Genomic DNA, 18,417 nt, shown 5'->3' with positions numbered 1-18,417 from the left:
GTGTGTGAAAGAGAGAGAAGATGATTTTGTCTAACACAGCTGTTTCCTCAGAGCTTTGGAACTGGCAGTGAAGCACAAAACCCACGTGGACACGGTCCTCGCTTACAGACAGAAGTTCCTGCAAAACTTTCGCAAGGAAGAAACCAACAAGCATTTCCTGCAGTACTCTGAAGGGGTGATTCGAATCTCTTTCTTTTCAATTTTCTTCAATTTCGTTCAAATGATGCAATTTCAGGAGCAGATAACGCTCTGAATAGGCGTGATCTTGTGAGGAATCGGGTGAGTTCAGAATACTAATATGAGGTATTTCGAGATGAATATGCGAGAAGGATATTTTTAAATTAAAGTTATTAACCCTCCTATTAGCCAAGGGGTCAGTTTATCGTCTATAAATACGATTGACCATTTTTTTGACCCCATGCTCTTTTAGCTGTCTATCACCAGTGGTGGAAAAGACTCTAATACTCTCAGCACACCGATCTATTAATAGAATGATATTAATTACACTGATTGAGATTTATTCAAATTATCATCAACCCAAAACCTTTTCAACTACTTAAAAACAAATCTAGCAAATAAGGTCACATTGTGGCAAGTTACAGTCAGGAGTTTCTTCCATTATTCATTCCTCACAAAATGTTCTGCTTGCTGTTAAACTGACGCTGAACTTCGTGCTAAGTAGATACCGCCAAGCTACAATCAAAACAAGTTTAAAACAGAGCGCACGCTCGACACTGATTGGTGGATTGCTGCGTGTTTAAGCAGGTACATTTTTTTATCCACTCGTAAATAAAAAGGAACGACTTTGAAATGTAGTGCATTAAAAGTCTCCCCAAATGGAAACACGTAAGTAAAAAACAGATACGTGAAAAAGCTACTTAAGTACAGTAACGTATTACATTTACTTTGTTACCGTCCACCACTGGATAAAGGCGTCTGCTAAATGGCATAAATGTAAAAATAAAAAATTTGACGTAACATTACTCCTCCTGTCAAACAGAACAGCGAAACATGACACACTGATAATCCGCCTCGGCCCCCGGTTTTTCATGAAATGGAAATGTGGCCAATGCTTTATTTATTGTCACGGTAGATCACTTTTTAAACGAAACCCAATTCAGATGAATAATTGTATAGGAGTACACGAGTTAGTTCGGTTAATCCTCCACGCTGCCGCTGCTGATTTAATCAGGTAATCAGTAGTCCAGAACGAATACACAAATTATCCTTTCCTACCCTGCTATTATTGCCCAGCGTGTGCTCAGGCATGACGTGTGTGTGTGTGTGTGTGTGTGTGTGTGTGTGTGTGTGTGGGTGGAGGTGGAGGTGGATTGGGAGAAGATCCAGTCCAAGATTGAGATGGAGCTAGCCAAAGAAAGAGAGCGAGCTGCCAACTCTTCTGTCAGGAGCAGCGTGGCGTCTCACCGCTGAAAAACAGACCTTCCCCGGTAAAACTCCACAGGACCCTCGCTTTTACTCCTGACCTCAGATGGAGCTTCGGATAAGTAAACTTTTGAGTAACCCGCCAGTTATCCGTGTCCTCTCCTTATTCCGCGGGTTCTTTCGAGCACATCGATGCTTCAGTCATTCAAATCAGGGCGTAATCGTGAAGCGCTGAAGTCTTTATAAGATGTTTTGTATGCAATTATATTTTTTTGTAGAAACTAAAGCCCTTATTTAATGATGTTCATACGCTATTTAATAAATACACATCGAATCAAGTGCGCCTTGGCTTTTTTTGTTCGCATGGTGCGGAAGAGCGGATTGATAGTCGAGTCCATCTCAAAATATACACACTTGGTTTGGTATGTACTTTAGTAAAAAGTAGTCATTACTGCTACACGTTTTAGTGTCATGCTGGTAACTGGACCTCATATTAATATATTAATAAAAAAAAAATTCACATTTTGTTACCTAAGGAAAGTATTCAGGCTGAACATCCACCATATAGAACACAAGCAGAGAAAAGATGATGATGATCAGGAAAGTCTCTGCTCTCAGTCATGTTTACATCACTGACACCCTCTGTCTCATCCACGTTAACCCCAGACTACTTGTCGCCTCCTGTCACGCTAGTTGTTAGCTTCGTAAACTAGCCTACGTCTGTGGTGCGCGAGAGCCAAAAAAATGATACACAAGTAGCAGGTTGAAAAAGCCGCACAATGACAGGAAGTAGGTTGATGGGCTGAAAACCGTGCCTAATAAAAAGAACAAATATTGATCATGTCACCAAATAGATTAAAACTAAAGTAACGAGGCTGTTTTGAAAATGTAAGAAGTATAAAGAACAGATATTTGTGTAAAAGATTTAATGAGTGAAAGGAAAAATTTGTCCAAAAAATAAACAGTGAAGTAAAAATACTGATACCAGAAAAATCTTTTTTTTGTACTTCGTTACTTTCCACATCTGATTCAATGTTACGGTTGCGATTGTTACAAATATCCTCCTGTTATAGTTTTTTAATAAAGCACATTGTGAATTTTTATATGTGAACACTGAGTCCTTGACTAAATACTCACTGTAAATCCCCAGCCAATTTTACAAGTTTACTGGCGTTACATCAGGGGTCCCCAAACATCAAGCAGCGGCACAGTAGCCGCGGACCACCAGCAGCACCGTAGCGACGGATCGTTCTTCAACGATTCATTCATTTCAAACGAGTCTTTAATGTGATTTAGTAGAACGAGTAGTCTGCCCAATGCAACAGATCAGTTTTTTTTTTAGTCTGAATCATGCCATTATTTTTTACAATAACTGTGGGGGTCACGTGACAAAAATACTAACGATACGGACCAGAAAATATGAAAGGTGAAGCTACTCATTCTGTTTCTCGTAATTTGTCAATAAAAAATCGATAGTCAAAGTTTGTGTATGTAGACGTGTCGGAGGATCTGCTTATTAAAAATGTCACATTTCATTTTTGATCAAACGACAAAAAAACCCAGATTTGTTCGTTTTGATGAACGAGTTTCAAAGAACCAAGTCGCTAAAATGATCCGAACTTCCCATCACTTTTCCCAAATGTTTTTTCTCATCCTTTTTTCCAAACGTTCTTTAAGTCTCTTTTAATAAATACATTCTAAAACTGATTCGTTATTACATAAGGAATAAATTAGTCTGAAACTCTGTTGGGAGAAAAATTGGTAACAGATTTATTTGTTTTTTTTTTGTTAGATGTGCTAATTTAAGGATTATTAGTAGAGGTAGAGAAACTTTGTTCCATGTGCCTGTATATACGTTTCCTCCTTTCAAGTGTGTCGCAATAAGCTTTTCAGAGCATGATCTAGTCACTGTGGGAGGGGGAAAGAAAAAAAAAAACCATTCACAGCATTACGAGTTATATAAAATCATTTATGACTAATGGGTTTAGATGGATTTGTGAAACTATGACAGATTATATCAGCAGAATTTTATACTTTGTAGCAGAGGTCCTCAAAAATGGGTTCCGTCCCAATATCAGGGCATGGAAGACGCTGTACACATGCTATACGCTCCCACCTGCCAGTTGCTAAACTGGTCTTTGGACCCCTCTAGAATAGGTGTTGGATTTGTTTGCTCATTCTTTCCCCTTCTCTCGTTATTTTTTGTATCTTGTTTGACTGTTATGGTCAATAAGCAGCTCTCGGCTCCTTCCTTAAGTTTTTTCTCACATCTCTCCCTTTTTAATAACCCAGCTTCCGGTCAATTTTTTCATACCATCCCCCCCACCCCAACCATAACCGCTTCATTCATTCTATGTGAAGAGATCTCTGCATTGACATGTACTTAGCCAGATCTATGACGTACCATAAAACTAATGGCTTCCATCAGGTTCGTCATTTTAAGTGAGTTACAGCCGAGCATTTGTGGTCAGTCTTGTGCTCCAGACTCACTGTCATCAAGCCCTATTGCTTCCGTGCCGATCGTTAGATATTAATCTCAGATTTTCTTTCAAGGGACAGTGGAGTGCTCAGATTTTAATAAGTGATGGATTCCAGGCATGTTAAATAGAGACCTCTGAGAAAACAGGAAAGATTTTAATTTTTTCTTCTGGAACGTTATTTTCCTGTTATTTTCACAACTTTAAAAGAAACGTCACTGAAAGCTATGCAAAATACAAAATGTTTCGGGTTGTAAATCAGAATATCTGATTAGCCATACTGTAAAAAGGGTCTTTTTTTGTTATTGTCAAAAAAAAATGTACAATCTGACTCCGGTAAAATCTTGAAAATCCTTCTTTATTTAACACACTGCGTGTACTATAACGGACAAAAATTTGCGCACACCTGAACGTATGTGCTTTCTGAGCATCCTGTTCCACACTCATTCCAATTTTGCTCTTATATTACCCTCCACTCTTCTGGGAAGATGTTCCACTAGATTTTGGAGTGTGCTTGTGGAGATGGTGCTCATTCAGCCACAGTGGTGTTAGTGAAGTCAAATACTGATGATGGGTGAGGAGGCCTGGGGTTGCATTCGGCGATCCAATTCATGCCAAAATTGTTCCGTAGGGTTGAGGTCAGAGCTCTATAGCAGGACACGAAAGCTCTTCCAGTCCAACCCATGGAAAACATATCTTCATGGAGCTGGCTTTGTGCACTGTCATAGGTTTGGGTGTCCTAGTTCGAATAAAAGCAATAGACATGCTAAAGACATCCTAGAAAACATGCCTCCATGTTTGGTGGTTATGGTTTGGCCACATATGTTCATCAGGGATCTCAATAGTTTTGTCCATATAGTGTAGTCCATGTCAGGTTATACATTGGAGATCCTCCAGTGACAGATGTGCATTAAAAGGAAATGACTACGTCATGTAACTGGGTTTGTGCAGAAAATGCGTTCACATCGATTGAAACATTTTTCAAAGTGAGCTTGAGATCATATTGTGGTTTTTTTTTTATACATTTTTTTAAGCTATTCCTTGTTTGCTCTCCATCGTTGGCCATCTTTGGTCGCAAATCGGTCATCTGTTACTTGGCATTACGACCTCGTATGCTCTTTTATGACATTCAACAGCAAACACATGATCGTAATCATACAGTGTAAACATCATGTAAACATCTGGATGTGTATTATTTCTTTCTTTAATATTTTTAACATGATTTCTTCTAACATTAAAACAACTCCTTCTGTGGATCAGTGCTTTCACAGTAAATCTCCCTAATCCAAATCCAGATGTTTTAATCCCCCCCAAGTGTCCAGTGTCGATCTACACAATTTAGATTTAGAAAAAAAACTTGCTTTGAACAGAACGATCAGCTTGTGAAAGTATAAACACCAGGAAAACGGCACGGCTTATGCCAAAGTCAAATATGTAGCATGCGATCGTACAAATCCGGCCGATGCTGCATAGGTTTTGATTGTGCGGTTTATATATGTTCTGGCAGCGAAGCGTTTTAATAAACGTTCATTTTGCCATTTATTTGTGAAAGGAAGCCTGAACTAAGCAAAGACAAACTGTGCCTTAAAAAGATATAATGGTTCGAGGTGTAGTGTAAATGTTCGTTACATAAAATATGCAAAATGAGTGGTCTCGGATAGCGAGCAGAAAAAAGAAAATACAATAAAATGTGGGAAATTAAAGACAAAAAAACAACAACAACACAACCGTGATTTTGCTTAAAAGCTCCTTTGTGTCGATGCTTCAAGTCTCTGGAACTGTACTGGAGCGACCCTGTTCATGTTTCCCCCTTTTTTTAAAGAAATACAAATAATGCAATGGCCACTTGTGCTCTGTGTGAGTGGGCGGAGTCATCCTGAATAGAAATGTATAGAAGTAACCCTAGATTTGCAGCACACACACACACACACACACACACACAGTGTTAGGCTAGTATGGGTTTCCTTTAGTTTGTCAACTGTCTGTAGTTTGCATTAGTTTTAGGTTTAATTGAAAATCTGAATTAATGAGTAAATATTAATAATAATAATAATAATAATAATAATAATAATAATGATGCTTCCAGTACTCTGGAAATAATATTTTAGGTAAATATGGAAGTCTTTATTAGATTTAAATGGATATACACCTGTAGATTGTTGTTTTCATGGCGTGCTGTTTCTGCCGTTAGGAAAAGAAAATCAGTGCAGGACTCTGTAGCCAGTCATTTAGTGAGTCTTACATACATTAATCAGATTATTGCCTTGACTGAATTTAAAAGTGTGCGTGTAAATCAGGAAACGCATCCATGTTTAAACAGTTCCTTGACCTGTGGATTCTCTGAGCAATGGGATTTTATGATGTGAAATCCCGGAGTAACTACAGTTTTTAATGTTCTAACCAGTTGAGCAGGTTAAATAGATGATCGTTTAACAGGAAGCTTCGCACACAGCACGCCTCAGATGGGATAAATGATAAAATAAAACGATCATGCCAATCGACGCATGCACTGTCCACTCCGTCTTTAGGAATGGACACGTTGATTGTGGAAGCCGTTGCGCTTGTTTGCGAAAGTTGTGAATCCGCTTCTGAGAAATCTTGAATGTCAGAAAGGAGCGTCTTAATGCATGAATGATGGAATGGCTATCGACAGGCCAGATATGACTCAACGAGGAGCGCACTTTCTGTAAAACCTTGTCCTAAGTGCACACGCGGTCCCGCTGGGGCACTAGAGGTCAAAGACTCTGATCTCGGTTTTGGTGGTCAGTCCATTAACAAGTGTCTCCATCGCTCAAGGTGTGTGCAAAAATAGCACTAATTCATCATTTATGATGAAAACACTTCCGAGCTGTTTTCCAACGGATTGTATCGAGTCTCCAAAAAGCAGCCCGAACACCAAAAAGTCCTGCTCTTCTTATAGCCCCATAATGCCCATTGATCTGGGCTCAGATTTGTTTCCCCCCCTCCCTCTATTCGACCAGCAAGACCCATATTGAATAACCTGTGTTGCTGGGCCGAATCGTCTGTTGACAGAGGAAGTTTGATATGGATATTTAATCGCCAAGCCCGTATTTACGCATCAGATCTTGTAACCTAATGACCACGTATCCCGAGTAATGCGTTTACGTTAAAGCCTCGTGCATTAACGGCCTGCCGCCGGTGGATACAATCAAACATTTGCGAAAAACGATACGGGACGCACAGAATCGGATTAATGAACTGCAGGAAACCACAGGCCTCGAATCAGGAACGGCGTCGACTATTTTTATTGTAGTGCTTTATTGCACTCGGGATGTAAAAGAATAGTCTCGCACTACACCTTATTAAACACAGAGGCTGGAAATAGAAATCAAATTCCTAGCTTGTGTTACACATCTGCACGAAACAAAGATACATTCTTTGGTTGATTTACATGGTTTCCTACGTCAGCTGAACTCAATTTGCCTCCATGTCCCCAGATGTGTACCTTGGTATTATAGCCTCCTGCACAGCTGGGTAGAGTGTTGTGAAGTGGTCTACCCCAGGTGAGTCCTGATCAAGTATTTTTCCTCCATATATGATTGTGCATAAAAAAAAACAGTCATATGTGTATATGAGGCATATGACAGTTTCACAGTCTCCGGCCTATGAGATAAATCTGCATCTGGTATTAGTAGTGATGAGTGTTTGTGATGTTTGTTATATCATTTATCCCGGTTACATTCGCTGTAAATGTCATTCCACAGCTATTCACCTTCTTCAATTCAGAAATCCTTAGAAATATAGACAGTCTGCAGAGAGTCTCTTATAAATAGTGTGTAAAAAAAGGACTCTAGAAAAGTTCAGGGCCATGTGTGGGACTCACCTAAGACACCCCTTCATCACGAACTGTATAATTGCACTTGAATAATTCAGTTCAATGAGTTGTGTTTATAGTCTAAGGACAATTGAGGGATGACGTCAAACAGAGTTTCTGAAAATCCGTGCGGCTTCAGGTCTCTCCCGGCTCGCTCCTTGGGGCCTGACGCTTCCCGCGGCGGCGCGCACACTCTCCTCGTAGGAAGGCAGGTCTTTGACCTCGTCGTAGGCCGGCGGCTGCAGGACGGGCGACGCGAAGCCATCCACCCCGCCGTCAGCTCCGCCGTCCTCGAGGCGCTCCAGGAGCGCGTCCTGCGACGCGGTGGCGCGCGCGCCGAGCAGCGATTCGGGCTCGGGTTGCGCGCGGCCGCGCCGGCGGTGGCGCGGGCACACGAGCCGCTGCACGAAGTAGCCCACGGCGAACAGGGCGAGCAGGATGAGGAGCCCGGAGAGCTTCCGCGCGAGCCAGCTCGCGTGCTCGGCGAAGGTGCGCGCGGGCACGTCGCAGCAGCCCGACGACGCGGCGCTGCCGTTGGCGCGCGCGCCGCACTGCAACTCCCCGCAGCCGCGCGACGCCTCGCACGCGCACACCGCGTACACGCTCACGAGCTTCGCGACGTCCAACGCGAACTGGCGCATGCTTTCGGTCCGTTTTCTGGTGCGAGCTTTGAAGACCACCTCCAAAAAAAATAATAATAATGAAAAAATATATTAGAAAAAAAAAATACAAAATTTCAGCGATGCACGGACGCTTGACACACTCGAGATCTTTCGGCTGATTGTCGCGAACGCGCGCGGAACACGCGAGAGATCCTCCTCCCCCTTTTTTTGCCGTCTCTGCGAAAGTGCAGCCGCTCGTCTCACATCATAAACGAGCTACAGAGGATCGATCGCTGACGTCGCCGGCTGTCCCGTTCAATGCAATCCTCATCACCCTCATCCTCCTCCTCATCCTCCTCCTCCTCATCATCCTCCTCGAATATTTCGGTTTACGCGCGGGCACGTCCTGCATGCAGTCCCGTCTACGTCAGCATACAAAAACGTTAAAAAAAAAATAAAGAGCATCCCTTCTGAAAATTGATTCTGACAAATAGCCGTGGCGCTCGCGCTGAATTGTGGGTCGCCGGCTATCAGACAAATCGCGTGCGTTCCTCCTGAAAACGTCTGGTGCAGGGGGAAGGTCAGCGCGTGCACGCGTTTTAGACGCACTGACCCTCTGCCTGCTATTCAGATCCGAGCCGCTCATTAGAACCGCAATTATCCGAGCTCATCTCCCCTGAGAGTCAGAACCACTACATGCCACCAAAATAATCACAGAAGCACCAAATATTCTCCTTGGATGAGTCATTCATCTACAGAGGCATCTGAACTACCTACAACATTCATTATAGATCTTCTACTTCATAGTTATGCTCCATAACCTGCTGAATATTTATTTACTTCTATATATAATCTCTATGATCTCATATGATGAAAAAAGCTGGACATGTAAGAACCATCACAACCATTCTTCAGACCATCCTTCACCAGATTGTTGCAGCAAAGTTGAAAAGTTTCAAGCTCACAATGGTCTGGGATTGTTTATTTTTTAGATCCTGGAGCGTTTGCTCTTTCCCTTTCTCCTGTGCGCAAAGCGAACGCCATGTATAGATTAACGTGGAGAAGCTGCTGAGGAGCTCTGTGGAGAAACAACAAAGGAGCTCTGTGTAGAGCTGCTTAAGAGCATTGTGGAGAAACTACAGAGGAGCTCTGTGTAGAGCTGCTGAAGAGCTCTGTGGAGAAACTACAGAGGAGCTCTGTGTAGAGCTGCTGAAGAGCATTGTGGAGAAACTACAGAGGAGCTGTGTGGAGAAGCTGCTGAGGAGCTCTGTGGAGAAACTACAGAGGAGCTCTGTGTAGAGCTGCTTAAGAGCATTGTGGAGAAGCTACAGAGGAGCTCTGTGTAGAGCTGCTGAAGAGCTCTGTGGAGAAACTACAGAGGAGCTCTGTGTAGAGCTGTTGAAGAGCATTGTGGAGAAACTACAGAGGAGCTGTGTGAAGAAGCTGCTGAGGAGCTCCGTGGAGAAACTACAGAGGAGCTCTGTGGAGAAACTGCTAAAGAACGATGTGGAGAAACTGTTCAGGAACTCTGTGAAGAAACTGCTGAGAAACAGCTGTGGTGCTTCAGTATTAATCGAATTAGAGGAATCGTTTCAGACCTACTTAAAAAATAATAATGACAATATAAAGCAAAACCAACCAAAGCAGTGGTTAAAATCTGGATTCTGATTGGCTGGAAACTGATGACAAATTTTCCAATAAAAGCAGTAGTTTCAGCTGTAGTTCAAATCACGATTTATTATTGTATTGTATTTTTTTTTTCATAGAAACAACATTTACTCTGACTTGAATAAATTGACATTCTTCATAATTTGAGGTAAATAGAAAAATAAAAAAGTGACAATTTCTTTTTTAATAATTCTTCTTCTTCCGGCTTCTCCCGTTAGGGGTCGCCACAGCGGATCATCCGTCTCCAAATTCTTTATCAATAATAATCATAACAGGAATTTGTGTTTTTCTTACACATGTTCCACAGCATTGCAGCGATATATTATATTTTTTATATAAAGTATATTGTAATCAGGGGCATATTATTATAGTGTAAAAAAAAAAATAAATAAATAAATAAAACACTGCATCATCCCATCATCAACCATCCCCAGTGTTTTATTCCCCCAATCGCTACCACGCAGGCCAAAATTCAAAGCAGGACCAAATCATGAGAGACACCACGTTGAGATCTTGAATGCTTTGCAGTGCCTCACAGGCTTCTTTTCCCACCTATTTGGTTTTCTGTTCAAAGAGGCAGTCGATATTTGCTTCCCCCTAAACAGAGCTGATGTCCAATACGATTCGATTACTAGAGCATTATGCTGAGAAATACAGTGGAACTGATGCAGGATCTAATTTATGGGGGCATCACATTTCCCAATTACTGCCATGCGATACATGCAGCATCATCACAAGAACTCAAACAACACAACAAGTCCATATTTGGCTATTTCCCAATCGTTTATGACTGGAGCTCATCTCGTTTTTGTGACGGGACAATTCAAAACCTGGGATTTTGAAATAAAATCCTTTTCGTTTAGCACCAGATTGCATCAGAAACAAGAGCGGTGTCGTAAATAAGAAGCTTGAAATCATCCAGAAAAAGGACCTTTTTCGTTCTCCTTGAATTGATCAGGCTTGTCGGTTTTTCAGTTGTTTTTTTTTCCCTTCCTTTCCAGTAAACGGCAAAAGCGTGGCATCCGTTGCATCAGTGTTAATGGTAGAAACCGCAGCTGATGCTCGTGGCTTGTATCAGGAACTGAAGATTAGCTAAATGTATCTACGCCACAGAAAGTAAGCACTCGGATAAGCCTCTAAACGTGAGGATGGAGGCAAATATTTAATCAGAGGGTTCACGTCGCACAGGGAGGAAATATACGGTTGCACAGCCTCGGGGGGTAGATTCAGGGATTTGGGGGTTTTGGAAGATTCCACTGTAAAAAATGTACGAAAAGAAATGAATAGTTATTCAGTATGGTTTTATCGGGAGGTCGAAGGAACCTGGAGAACCCATAAGAAGCCTACATGGACACAGGAAGTACATGATAATCCACACAGTCAATACAGTAACCCGAGCTCAGGTTTGAACCTCATACTCGGCAGTTGGAAAGGGGACAATCAAGTTAAGTTTATTTCTGAAGTGCTTTTCACAATGGACATTCGCTCGAAGCAGCTTTACAGAATTTAACAATTAAGGTGAATATTGTATATTTATCCCTGATAATGAAGCCTAATGGGGCGACTGTGGCGAGGAAAAACTCTCTTAGATGTTATGAGGAAGAAACTTTGAGAGGAACCAGACTCAAAGGGGAACCCATCCTCATTGGCGTGACATCAAGAGTGTGATTATAAATCTTGAAACAATACAAAACACTGGAGAGTAAAAACTAACATGAGCACTGGAGTGTGTGATTATGAGTAATGTTCTTTCTACAGTCTTCTATAGTCAGTTGATGTTATGGAACCAGGAGCTACTGAGCAACTCATAAAATAGCATCTGAGATCATCATAAATCCAACACCAGCTTCTCAATGCCAGAGCCTTTAAACACTCAAAGAGGTCCAATGTCCAAACTCTACATGAAGTGGAGTCCAAATGGACAGCGGTTACGGCAGTAGACCTTGTCTACGAAGGTCGTGAGTTCAAATCCCAGCCACACCAAAGCACCGCTTCTGGGCCCCTGAGCAAGGCCCTTAACCGCATAGCTGTTCAGTTAAATGAGTGAGATAAATGTAAGTTGCTCTGAATAAGGGCATCTACCAAATTCCATTTATATACCCACTGTGATTTATTGGTTTATGCAAACTCTTGATTGAACCAGAAGGTTATAAATTCCCACAAATACATATCCCAGTGATGTTAAGAAGTCAAGAGTCAGAGCACAGGGTCAGAAATGATACAGAGTCCCTGGATCACATAGGGTTAAGGGCCTTAATTAAGTGGCTGGGGATTGAAACCGGTTAGTAATCCAGAGCAATAACCACTGAGCTACCACTTCCCATTTCGGGAGCATGGTCAGGTTTCGCTTTTTGCTCCTCGCTTCTAAAACCAAATGTGCGAGCGATTTCTCGTCTCACTATCACGTTCAGCAACATCATATTAACGAGGATTCCAATGTAAAAGTGGAGAAAGTGGGATTTGGTGCAAACTGGTCCAGACTGAAACATTCAGAACAGTTACTCAATAGATCAGCACCATTTTTACATATAGGTAAATTATACACCCTACGCAACCAGACGAGGGCGCCGATGAGCGCCCCCTGTCCCTCCACCGCCCTCGAACTCTTTTAAATTATTTTGCTGTATTTCTGCTGAAGTTTAGTGTACAGTATATTTTAACATACAAGAATTCGGACAATTTTGCATTGATTATTTAATGTGTAACCTTTTTTATAAAAGGTTGCGAATGATTTGTATGGTGTAGGGGTGTGGCTTTATGGTGGGAGGGCGGAGCAATGACAATAGAAATCTCGCATAGGGTGGCGAAAAGGCTAGAAAGACCCTTTTGTAGATTGTGGTGTCGAATAAAAGAGTAAAATTGCTCTCGTTCGTTAGAGATAAAGTCTTACTAAAACCCTTGAATGGCATTCTGGGTAATATAGGGTCTGGGTAATCGTTAATAAAAACAGATCATCGCGTAATCGATCTTTAACGCTCTTAACGATCACATGATCAATGTACAGACCAACTAAATTCGTTTAGAATCTCAACATGCTGCTGATAACGTCATCTGCCTCGATGATTCGCATTGTACATTATTAACAGACATGCTTTTGATTGATTTCCCCCCTCTTTAAGTGGAAGTCATTTTCTTTCTTGAATCTTGAATCGGTCTCTCGTAGTGCGTGCATTAACGGTCGAGTGCACGCGTCTTTTTGAGCAACTTGGAAGCATTAACCGGCGTGTATTAAATGAAGAACAGCAGGACGTCCGTGTGGGAGTAGTTGTGCACGCTAATAAAGCACAGGACCTACATTGTCAAAAAAATCATGCTGAAGTTTGTGTTGGGATTTATATATATATATATATGATACAATCCAAAACTATTTCACTCCCACAGATTTCCTGCTCCCCAATAGGCCGAAGCTGTGTGTGAGTGTTTGTCAGAGATGTATGAGTCTTGGCAGGATAATAGGATAGCGATCGGGCTGCTTTGAAAAGAAAATCTTTTTCCTCCCCTCCTTCTTTTCAAATTTTTTGCTGTCTAATGGCTTTTTGGAGGCGAGTTAAATAAATCGTATCAAAGGGCTCGACGCCTTTCTTTCGTACAGGAGCGCCGAAATAAAGGATGTGGGAGAAAAGGGATAAGGACGTTTAAGATGCTTCTTTCAGATATCATTTGGAGTATGGAGAAAAAATCCCAAATTCAAAATGAACCTGAAAAAAAGGTGTGGCTGATGAAGGAAGAACTGCCTGTGGGTCAAAAAATGGGATTTAAAAAAGGGACAAGATGTACATGTTGAATAGATCGAAAAGGTGTTTGGGGTGGTATAAGAAGAATAAAATGCATCACACCCTTATATTTTTGATTATTTCCTATTGCATTGAAGTCTCTTGTGGGTTTTATCTCTTACACTCACTAAAAATGTTTACAGAAATAGAGAAAAACTGTATCTTCAGGCTTATAGGAAGATTTTTTTCACAGATCAAAAGGGTCAAAAGTACTTCCTGTCTCCTGTGTCATTAAACAGCATTGCTGAAGTCACATCCTGCCTCCAGCTGTGTCTCCAGTGAGAAAATCATCTGTGGAAACTCATCTGGCGCTTAAATTCGTCTCATGTGTACAATCAGGCACAGGAGAGGGAGATTCCCTGGCCCGAGGGACCGAGTGGGATTCTAAAGTTTTGAAAAAAGTCCCGGATAAAAGGACGTGGGCGTTGGGAAGACTTGTGAGGAAGACAGGAGGAGCTGCGAGGATGAAAAAAAAATGAAATATTGCTAAAGAAAAGGAATCCAAATCAGGAACAGGGTTAATGAATTTTGTTCAAAAAATCCCAACAATGACTTGGATGTGAACTCACGACCTTCCAGTCACCAGCAGAGGAACTTTCGACTGGGACGGCACTCATAATCGTCTGCTTTAGCAGCTGTGGATATGTGAGCAGTCAGCACATGTGTGAAAACCACACATATGAAAGTTTTTGAAGTAATATATGGCCACACATCACACACTTTCAGACCACTTTTTTATATTAATATATACTAATACTTAATACTTTATATACTAAATACTAATTTATCTAATGATACCTGTCAAAAATGACTATTATGTCCTGCATTAATATATATTTTAATTAAAAGCATTTTTATTTCTTTTTATTATTTTTTTTGTACACTCATATACTGTACTGTGTGCTGCATACAAAATAAAACACCATCTAGTGTTTTCCAAATTTTAAATAAAGGTTATGAGTATTTTGTAATTACACTGAAAAAAAAAAGCACCACTGAGATTTAGAGTGGATTTAGATTTGGACTTGTAACATTTTTATAATTTTTTTTTTAAAAAGGAAAAAAAATGGGAGAAAAAAAATCCTATTTTATGCTTTAACAACTGATAATATTGATTATATTTGGGCATATTTATTTATCTCTCTGGTCTGGCTTATTGTCTTAACCCCAAAATGCAGGTACTTTTTGTCTTCATTTATGGACAAAAGTATTGGGACGCCTGATTTTTTTTTCTTCAGCCATAAGTAGTTTTTCCTCAATCTGTTACCACAAAGTTGGAGGAACACAATTGTATAAAAGGTCTTTGAATGGTAGCATTTTCCCTTTACTTGAACTAGGAGATCCAAACATTTTCCAGCATGATAAAGCCCACTCCATGAAGATATGAATTACATGGGATGGGGTAGAAGATCACCTGCTAGGAAGCGTTGACCTTAACCCTATTTAATATCTGAGTTTGTACTCCAATACTTCAGATTGAGATCAAGATAATGCGAGCAAGGCTGGAGACTATTGATTTCTCTCTCTCTCTCTCTCTCTCTCTCTCTCTCTCTCTCTCTCTCTCTCTCTCTCTCTCTTTTTCCCCCACTTGCACACACTGTCAAGGCGATGTGAAGACAAATATATACATTATATAGCACATTCTCCTGACACATTCACTGTATGGAGCAGGTTTAGCACTCATAGTAACCTCCACTCTCATGAGAAGATTTTGGAGTGTGCTTGTGGGGATTTGTGCTCATTAAGCCACAAAGTGTTGGAAAAGTCAGGTACTGATGTAGGTGAGTTGGGTGCAGTCAGCGTTCCAGTTCATCCCAAAAGGTCGGGTGAGGTCAGAGCTCTAGAGCAGGCCACTCAAGATCTTTCACTCCAAGCCATGCAAAATATATCTTCATGGAACTGGATTTGTGTACAGAAAGGTTGTAATGCTGGAACAAGTCTGGCTTTTGTTGCTAATTCTACAACATTAAAAGACATTCTATACAATTGTGTGCTCAAGTTAACCTGTTACTAGGTTTACTCCAAACCGCAAATTGTACACTCCTCTAGTAAACGAGATAAAGAGTAGATTCACTCATCCACTCAGACCAAGTGTGTGATCGATAGGAAAGCACTTGATCCTTTCCTTTTATCTGACTCTCACGCTCTCTCTCTCAAGAGAGTTCCTGTTAAATATTTACTCCAGGGGTTTTTTCAGTTTCACCAACACGAACAGCAGCACCTGTTTACTGTGGAAGTGGTTACAAGTACACAGTCACACATTAATATGACTTTGTGTGACGCTTGTGACTAAAATTGTCCTTTCGGTTTTACACACTTCGAGGCCTTGACGTCGTCCCTTCCGCTCTTGATCTGTTGCATGGCTTTGCTTACAATGAATTTCGAAAAATAAGATAAAATAATAGAATTTGTTGTTGATTACATTTTACAGCAAAAGAATTCCATCCGATGTGTGTGTGTTAAATATTAGATGACACAAAACACATAAGAATTCAGAACATTCAATACATTGTGCGTGAGTCTGGTTTGGGCCTACAGCTTGTAGTGTGAGGACACCTAGTGTTAGGTTGAAGAACTGTCTCAGCCATGAGACAATATGGCGAAATTGAAAATGTACCCAGATATGGGTTTTTGTATTAAATTACTTATTAATATAACATAATATAATATAATATAATATAATATAATATAATATAATATAATATAATATAATATAATATAATAATGTAATGTAATATTATATCATGTATTGTAATATAATATAATACAATATAATATAGTTATGTAATGTAATTTTATATTAGGTATTGTAATATAATATAATATGAAAAAATATAATATAATATATAATATAATATAATATAATATATTACTGCTGTTTTTCTATATGCTTATTCATATAAAGCTTTTCAATCTCTCCTTTAATTTTATGTAATTTTAATAAAATAAAATGGGTAGTAGGGATGTGCATCTTCATAACCAAGGCCGATGCGATTTGCATCTCAATGCATAGAAAATGATACGATACATTAAAAATATATATAAAGCAGCCCCAATGCAATGTGATATGATTTACGATGCAGGGTGATCGACTTGACTAAAGAGAACACCATCCAGAGGCAGGCCAGGACGAAGTGGTCAAATCCAAGGAGAGGAGGAGGAAGGAAAAGTGCTCACTGGTACTTCAGGAGCATGTTTAACTCGACCAAGAGAGAGAGAGAGAGAGAGAGAGAGAGAGAGAGAAGAGGTGTAACAGGGAGAGAAGGATATTGATTATAATGTGTCCTTACTGTTTTATAAAAATTAAGGACACGGTGCAGTTGGGGACTCCGGCAAGACTCGCGATGGCAGCATAACTAAAAGGGAGAACCAGAAGGATCACAGACATAAGGGATCTCTGAGATAAGAGACGGCCCACCACACCACCGCCAACAAACCTGAGTGAACGTGTGAGACTGAGGGGACGACAGCATACAAATATCCCAGTTCACCAATCACTCTATATCCATGATCCCTCCAGATCCACTCCTTCACCTAAGAAAAACCTACTGAAAAAACGCTTGACTAAATAAACGTTTTCAACCTCGACTTGAACACTGAGACTGTGTCTGAGTCCCGAACACTAAGGTTGTTCCATAACTGTGGGGTTTATAAGTCTGTAGTCTTCATTATTTGAGGTACCAACAAATAGCCTGCACCCTTTGATCTAAGTAGGTGTGGAGGATCATACTGGTACAGAAGTTCACTCAGATACTGCAGCACGAGACAATTTAGTGTTTTATACGTCAGTAATAGTATTTTATAATCAATGTGAGATTTAATTGGGAGCCAGTGTAGACCGATTAAAGCAAGGGTTATGTTGTCATATGTTCAAGATCTAGTAAGGACTCTGCATTTCACATGAGCCTCAAAGGAAAGACTAGGGTCAATAATCACACCAAGGTCTTTGACGCTGTACACACTGAGACAAAAAGACAGTTTACGTAAGATTCCATCCAAAGGCAGCATATATAAAGAGAAAAGCAGTGGGCCTAAGACAGATCCTTGCAGAACACCATTTACATCAACAAAATGAAAATGATCACACACCAAGATATTTAAAAAATAGTTATTAATACATAATTGACCCAAAACTAAAAGTTCACAGACACACACAGTTACAAGAGTTTTGTGTGTGTGTGTGTGTGTGTGTGTGTGTGTGTGTGCGTCTGTGTGTGTGTGTGTGTGTGTGTGTGTGTGTGTGAGGAAGTTTGTCTGCCAGAAGTGAAATGTATATTAGGCACAACATTGGCCAAAAATTGAAGGTGCACCTGATGTACACACACACACACACACACACACACACACACACACACACACACACAGTTACAAGCTTTCTTTGTGTGTGTGTTTGTGTATGCACTTTCAGTTTTAGGCGAATGATGTACCTCCCTCCACAACAAAACACACCCAGTTGCACACTTTCTTTGTGTGTGTGTGTGTGTGTGTGTGTGTGTGCACTTTCGGTTTTGGGCCAATGATGTACCTCCCTCCACACCAAAACACACCCAGTTGCACACTTTCTTTGTGTATGTGTGTGAGTGCGTGTGTATATATTTATGCGCAAGAAAGGGGAAGGTACATGATTGGTCCAAAACTGAAAGCGGGCTTTTAAGCCCCGCCCTTTCTTGGTCTCATCA

The 18,417-nt window shown here is 40.6% G+C and overlaps 2 protein-coding genes across 5 annotated transcripts in view; one reads left to right on the top strand and one right to left on the bottom strand.

Annotated features, from left to right (window-relative positions):
• Nucleotides 1-1,721, top strand: part of ift80 (intraflagellar transport 80 homolog (Chlamydomonas)) — a 71,096-nt gene extending 69,375 nt beyond the window's left edge. For both annotated transcript variants that reach the window (XM_046876738.1, XM_046876739.1), the window contains exons 19-20: nt 52-175; nt 1,321-1,721. In XM_046876738.1, coding sequence (XP_046732694.1) covers nt 52-175; nt 1,321-1,431 — 235 coding nt within the window. In that variant the 3' untranslated portion in view covers nt 1,432-1,721. The remainder of the gene's footprint in view (nt 1-51; nt 176-1,320) is intronic.
• A 1,447-nt stretch (nt 1,722-3,168) lies between these two features.
• Nucleotides 3,169-9,191, bottom strand: LOC124402734 (uncharacterized membrane protein C3orf80 homolog). Of its 3 annotated transcripts, none has more exons than XM_046875919.1 (2): nt 7,705-9,191; nt 3,169-3,291 (listed from the first exon to the last, which is right to left on the bottom strand). In XM_046875919.1, exon 1 carries the CDS (start codon nt 8,334-8,336, stop codon nt 7,800-7,802), a length of 537 nt encoding a protein of 178 aa, XP_046731875.1. In that variant the 5' UTR covers nt 8,337-9,191; the 3' UTR covers nt 3,169-3,291; nt 7,705-7,799. The 3 variants fall into 3 exon arrangements, with proteins under 3 accessions (XP_046731875.1, XP_046731873.1, XP_046731874.1); XM_046875917.1 differs by lacking the exon at nt 3,169-3,291 and adding an exon at nt 4,200-5,762 and having other exon boundaries at nt 6,010-9,191; XM_046875918.1 differs by lacking the exon at nt 3,169-3,291 and adding an exon at nt 4,200-5,762.
• Nucleotides 9,192-18,417: the final 9,226 nt, after the last annotated feature.

Source organism: Silurus meridionalis, chromosome 20 (assembly GCF_014805685.1).
Source record: "Silurus meridionalis isolate SWU-2019-XX chromosome 20, ASM1480568v1, whole genome shotgun sequence".
NCBI lineage: Eukaryota > Metazoa > Chordata > Actinopteri > Siluriformes > Siluridae > Silurus > Silurus meridionalis.
Note: the sequence above shows the minus strand (reverse complement) of the source record. Positions and strands in the feature narration are given on the sequence as shown.